This window comes from Lathyrus oleraceus, chromosome 1, assembly GCF_024323335.1.
Source record: "Lathyrus oleraceus cultivar Zhongwan6 chromosome 1, CAAS_Psat_ZW6_1.0, whole genome shotgun sequence".
NCBI lineage: Eukaryota > Viridiplantae > Streptophyta > Magnoliopsida > Fabales > Fabaceae > Lathyrus > Lathyrus oleraceus.
In genome coordinates, this window is record NC_066579.1 from 356902643 (window position 1) to 356909146 (window position 6504).

Sequence of the window (6504 nt, forward strand, 5' to 3'; positions counted from 1 at the left end):
TAGTGATGAGGTTGAGTATGGTCAGCGGTTGCATCAACTTGAGCAAGCATGTGTTGATTATAGTGGATTTATTAATTATGTGAAAGACACATGGTTGACTCCACATAGGCATAGATTTGTTGGAGCATGGATTAATCGAGTCCTACATTTGGGTAACACAACGACTAATCGGTACGTCTTATAATTTTGTATGTGTTATTTTTATATCTGATATTATTTTTATGTTTTTTTATGTGTTATTTTGAATATCTGATATTTTTAATATTTGATATTTTCAATATCTAATGGTATTTTTTATATCTGATATTTTTAGGGTTGAATCTGCTCATTGGAAGTTAAAGCAGATGTTAGGAAACATTATAGGTGAAAGCAGCCCTATGATGTACGAATATATCATATAACCACTCCAACTTGTAATACGACCCCCTGCAGCTCCGAACATGTGACTGTGCCTGACCCTGTGACACTCCTAGGTAGTCAACAGCAAGTTCAACAGCTAGCTCTTCAGTCACATCCTGAGGACTCCAAAAGATACCCCTAATGGGCAAGTGAAGTAGACATGCGACATCATCTAAAGTAATGCTCATTTCACCAAACGGCATGTGAAATGAAGATGTCTCTAGATGCCATCTTTCCACAAATGCAGAGACAAGATTTGTGTCTATCTTGTTCAGACTCGTTCTCTGCAGTGAAGCTAAACCGGATCTAGATACCCAACTCTCCATCTGTGGTGGAAGAGCCAATGGAACCCTAGAAGTCAACTTCAGTCCATGTCCGGCAACCTTCAACTCTTTCTTTGGTCCTCTTTCCTAAAAACAGTTAAAACACATATTAGAAAACAAATTATAAAATATTCAACTATTATTCATTTTCAAATATAGCCCGTTTACTTACCTCACCGAACCATATATGTCGAGCAACATGATGCTCGTACTTCACCAAAAGAGACGTATCGTACGGCCCTCCTGGATATCCAGTCTGCTCAGCTGCAGCTGCAGATGAAGATGCACCCCGGTCTAACGTGCGGACTGGAATCCGGCCATCTGCACCTCTTCTTCGAACCACTGCAAAAATAATGTTAAAAAAAATAATTAAAATTAAAAAAAAAAAAAAAACGTACCAGAACACTTCCAAGAAGAGTTCCGGTTAGCAAAAAAAACAAAAAGCCTTCCGGAACACTTTCTTAAAGAGTTCCGGTATACATCAACCAAACCGGAAGTCTTGAAGAAAATGTTCCGGTATACAAGTATACAAATCGGAAGACTTTCTAAAAGACTTCCGGTTCAGTGTCCATTAAAGACAACAAACCGGAACTCTTTAGAGAAGTGTTCCGGTGTACAAATATCCAAACCGGAAGACTTACTCTTAAGTGTTCCAGTATACAGTGCAAAAACGCCAAAAATTTGTCTTCTCCGGAAGTCTTCAACGAAAATGGTAAAAAAAATTTGAAAGGGAAAATATACCCTATTTATATGAGGGTATTTTGGTCAAAAAAAATTTAATGTAGGGGTATGGGTACAATTGTAGGGGTATAAGGTAAAATTTTCCTCATCCGCCTTGCTGAAATGCTTTGGGCTTCACATTTTGAGCCCAATCTATTTCACACTTTACATTCCACGTTGGGCATGCACCCCTAATCTCCCATTAATTATTTATTTAATTAATTCTACATTGTTTTTAGTATAAATTAGAGATTAATTAGACTTCTAATTAGGTTAATTAGAATATTATTTTAGGTGATTTATAACTTGTTAGATTTAGATTAATGATTAATTAGAATATGATTAGAGGTTAATTAGGAACTTAAACTTTTTAGAAATGACTAAGTTTGGGAATTCATTTACACTAATTAGGCCTTTTAGAATTTAATTAGGTTTTAGAATTTAATTGGATTAATTAGGTTCTTTATAACTTAATTAGATTTTTAGAATTCTAATTAGATCGATGATAGTTAGATTTTAAATTTGTTAGGATATGATTATAAACATTAGATTTTTTTGATTGGTGATAATTAGATAATTAGGTTTTTACTAATTAATCTTTAGATAGGTTGTACATAAACCAACAAATTCATTCCTTTTGATTAAGTTGATCAAAAGGTATCTTCATTAACTAAATTCTTTAATTGTGTATAATCCTCAGTCTATCCAAGTGATCAAAAGTCTCTTGATCACTTGGTAATACTAATTCCTGTAATATTGTGGATCTCAAGGCCTCAAGTTCAGATTTCCAATCATGGCATCCCAGATAAATCAAGTAATGGACTACTATGCAAGACACAACAAATGTGTTTCTTCAAGAGCTTGTCAGTCAAGATTCAAATTGTGTGACATGAGCCTTAAGTAATAGAGAAGAAGTGAGAGTAGAGAATTCTTTAACTCATTTTGAATATCTTTGCGTATGGGACGAATGACCCAATTGCTCATCGTATTCACCTATATTCATAGACTTTAGCATAATTCGAATCAAATGATTGTCAAGTATCTCTTCACAAGCAACATTGCAACAATCAAAAGCCTTTATCAGCAACTTATCGATCATGATTCAAGTTGTATGCCATGAGCCTTAAGTAACAAAGAATGATAAGAATGGAGCATTCTTATCCTTGTTTAGGATATCCTTGGATACGAGACTAATGGCCCAGTTGCTCAAGGTATTCGCCTTTATTCATATACTTTAGTGCAATTCGAATCAAATGATTGACAAGTATTCATCATCATAAGGAGAAACAAGGATTCTTCCCCAACAACTTGAAAGTTGTGATGAGAATCACATGCCATGAGCCTTAAGTAGTAAAGAATGAATGAGTGTGGAGAATTCCTTAACTCATTTTGAATATCTTTGTGTATGTGACGAATGAACCAGTTGCTCATCGTATTCACCTTTACTCATGACTTTAGTGTGGTTCATATCAAATGACTGCCAAGTCTTCTTCATCTTCCATTATCATCTCTCTTCCCTTAGTAATCTATTATTGTCTTTGTTCTATCTTAGTTTATCGAACTACAAAGTTATGACTTTCTTATTGCACGGTGAGAATATGTAAGCACGAGGATTTAGATCCTCCATGAGCACGCTTATTTATTCTTTCCCACTCATCAGCCATTACCATCTCTTAGCATTATTACAATGTCCTCTTTTTGGAATCAAATACTTTATCCATTTGGATTCCATGTATACCCTTGGGCCAATAACCAATGCCTACCTTTGGGCCAAGAGTTGTTTGACTTGTTGCCAAACACTTAATTCTCTTTTTTTAGGCCCTTCTAATATGGTAGTACCATACATTAACCCCCCCCCCCCACACACATATATTGGTATATGACTGTTTACTCTTTAGTTCAGAGTTATTCCTTCATGGATTCAATATACGATTTTCTTCTGGTTTCAGATTGTCTGTTCCCCTACAGTGATATATTGTTTCCTTTGACCAAACACCATATTCCTTTTGGGTATCATACATATCCTTTTAGGGAAATTCATCAGTACCCACCCTGTAAACCAAGAGATGTTTGGCTTATTTCCAAACACTTAATTCCTTTTCTTTTCGACCAATATGCATATTTACTCTTTGGTTTAAACTTCATTTACCTTTATGGGTTCTCATGCTACCATTGCCTTTTGGTACAACTTATATTTTTAAACACTTCCAGTCTCTTTTTTCTTTGTTTTCATGGTTCTCCGAACTACGGAGCTCTGACTTTCTCATTGTACGATGAGAATACGTAGGCACGAGGCTTCGAACCCTTGGTGAGCATAATTATTCTTTCTTATGCCTTAGGGCTCCATTCATATCTCTCATAATCCATATCATTTATATTCAATCACAAACCATTCCCCTCATTGACATATTGCTTTTCTTTGAAACCAAATACAATTTTCTTCGAAATTCCATACATACCCTTTTAGGACGATTAATCGGAGTCCACGTTTGTACCAAGAGTTGTTTGTCTGTCAACAAACATTTTATTTCTTCTTTTTTTGGCCAATATGTTTGTTTCCCTCTATGGTACAAATTCCATTCCCTTTATGGATTTCAATACCATTACCTTTATTCAAAATTATACCTCTTTTGTCACTTTTGCCCCAATCTTTCAATTCTTTCTACTTTGATTATTTTTCTCCATCACTCCATTAATTTCCGTTATTCACTATTCACTACATTCATTCAAAACCTTCTACCAATCATCCATTTCATGTGATATAATCTCTTTAAGCCAAATACGCTATTTCTTTGAGCTCCATCCAATGTCTCCTTTTGAATCGAGAACTATTTAGCTTATTGCCAAACTTTAATTCCCTTTGTTTTCAGCCACACCATATAGTGGTTATATGCCTCAGGCTCCCCACATATTGGTTCATGCTAGTTTTTCTCTTGGGTTCAAATTCCATCCTTTTTTGGAGTCAAACCACATTATCCTTTTGAATTCCTTATTTCACTATAAGGATACGTAGGCATGATGGTCCTAATCCTCTCTGAGTACTTTATCTATTCCATTCTTCTCCCTTATTCTTTTGCGAGTATCCTGTAGATATAACACCCATTTGAGCTTAGAACAATCAAAATGGTTCTCGTTGAGTGCAACGGATGTGAGGGATTCTAATACCTTCCCCTTGCGTAACCGACTTCCTCACCCATTTCTCTTTTCCCCGGGTTTTCTCGATTTTTTCCCTTTCCTTTGAGAATAAATAAAGTTCAATAGCGACTCTGTTGTACCTTCGAGCGTGTGATGCGTTCAGGTATATTTCCGCTAGCTTTAATGATAGACAGAGAATTCACTCAAATGACCCTAAACTTTCAAAAGAGGGTTAAATAAACAAATAAAAATAGTTTGAGCATCAACATATATTATGCAAGATTTGAGATATCGAGAATGTCCAATTCCTGACGAATATTGAAAAACGACTAAGTCACAAGAGGTTTTCTAAAAATATCGACAAGTTGATTTTTACCGTCAACATGATTAAACACAACATTGCCTTTATCAACATGATCTCGTAGGAAATGGTGACAAATATCAATGTGTTCAGTGTGATAATGTAGCACTGGATTTTTGGGTAGATTGATCGCACTAATATTATCGCATATTATCGGAATACGATGGAGTTTAATATCGAAGTCAAGTAGTTTTTATTTGAGCCATACAATTTGAGCACAACAACTACCGGTTTTAACGTATTCCACCTATATAGTTGACAAAGCAACAAGTAATTGCTTCTTGTTATGCCAACTAACTAAGGAGTTAGAAAAGGTTTGGCAAGTTCCACTAGTACTCTTCATATCCGATTTGCAATCGGAAAAATCAGAATCAGAGTAACCAACCAAACTATAATAGCTACCCTTGGAAAACCAAAGCCCACACTTAGAAGTACCATAAAGATATCTAAGGATGCACTTTGCAACTTTTAAATGTAATTCCTTAGGAGCGGATTGATATCGAGCGTACATGCATACACTAAACATAATGCCATACCTAGATGCAGTAAGATATAAGAGTGATCCAATCATACCTTTATACCTTTTGACGTTAAAATCCTTACCATTTTCATCTTTGTCCAAGTTTCCATTTGTAAGCATTGGAGTGTCAAATTATTTTGCCTCTACCATTCCGAAGTGTTTAAGCAACTCTTGGAAATACTTAGTTTGACACACAAATGTTCCTTCTTTGAGCTGCTTGATTTGAAGTCCAAGAAAGTAACTCAACTCCCCTATTGGACTCATCTCAAATTCGCCATGCATAAACTTAGAAAACTCTTTAACCAAATGCATATTAGTATAACCAAATATAATTTCATCTATATAAACTTGAACTAGAAGAGAATGTTGTCCTTGATGCTTAATGAAAACTATTGTATCTACCTTCCCTCTAGAGTATCCTTGATCAAGTAAGAACTTACTAAGTCGCTCATAATAAGTCCTATGGGCTTTTTTGAGACCATACAAAGCTCGCTTTAGTTTAAAGCATGATTTGGATACTCATGATTTTCAAAACCGTGAGGTTGAGAAACATACACTTCCTCATTAATATATCTATTAAGGAAAGCACTTTTTATGTCCATTTGAAATAATTTGAAGTCTTTAGAACATACATATGCTAGTAAAAGGTGTATAGCCTCGAGGAGGGCAATCGGGGTATAAGTTTCCTCATAATCTATGCCTCCTCTTGGTTATATCCTTGATCCATAAGCCATACTTTGTTCATAGTTATCACACCGTTTTCATCTAGTTTGTTTCTAAAACCAACTTAGTGCCAATAATTTGATGATCTCGTGGAGGTGGGACACGGTCTCACACATAATTTATTTTAAATTTATTTAACTCATCTTGCATGAACATTAACCAATGCTCATCAATTAATGCATCTTTTGTGTTTTTAGGTTCAACTTATGAAACAAAAGCAAAGTGATAACAAAAATTATTTAGCTTAGAGCGTGTTGTCATGCTTATGGTGATGTCTCCAATAATGTTGTCGACTAGATGGTCTTTGGAAGACCTCCAAGCCA

General features: G+C 35.2%; 1 protein-coding gene across 1 annotated transcript; it reads right to left on the minus strand.

Moving 5' to 3' along the window:
• Nucleotides 1-347: 347 nt before the first annotated feature.
• Nucleotides 348-1002, minus strand: LOC127106702 (protein MAIN-LIKE 1). The gene is made up of 2 exons (XM_051044015.1): nucleotides 895-1002; nucleotides 348-809 (listed from the first exon to the last, which is right to left on the minus strand). Exon 2 carries the CDS (start codon nucleotides 723-725, stop codon nucleotides 348-350), a length of 378 nt encoding a protein of 125 aa, XP_050899972.1. The 5' UTR covers nucleotides 726-809; nucleotides 895-1002.
• Nucleotides 1003-6504: the final 5502 nt, after the last annotated feature.

Excerpts from the sequence above, each read along its gene's own strand:
- LOC127106702 (XM_051044015.1), bottom strand. The coding sequence starts at position 725 with ATGGAGAGTTGGGTATCTAGATCCGGTTTAGCTTCACTGCAGAGAACG.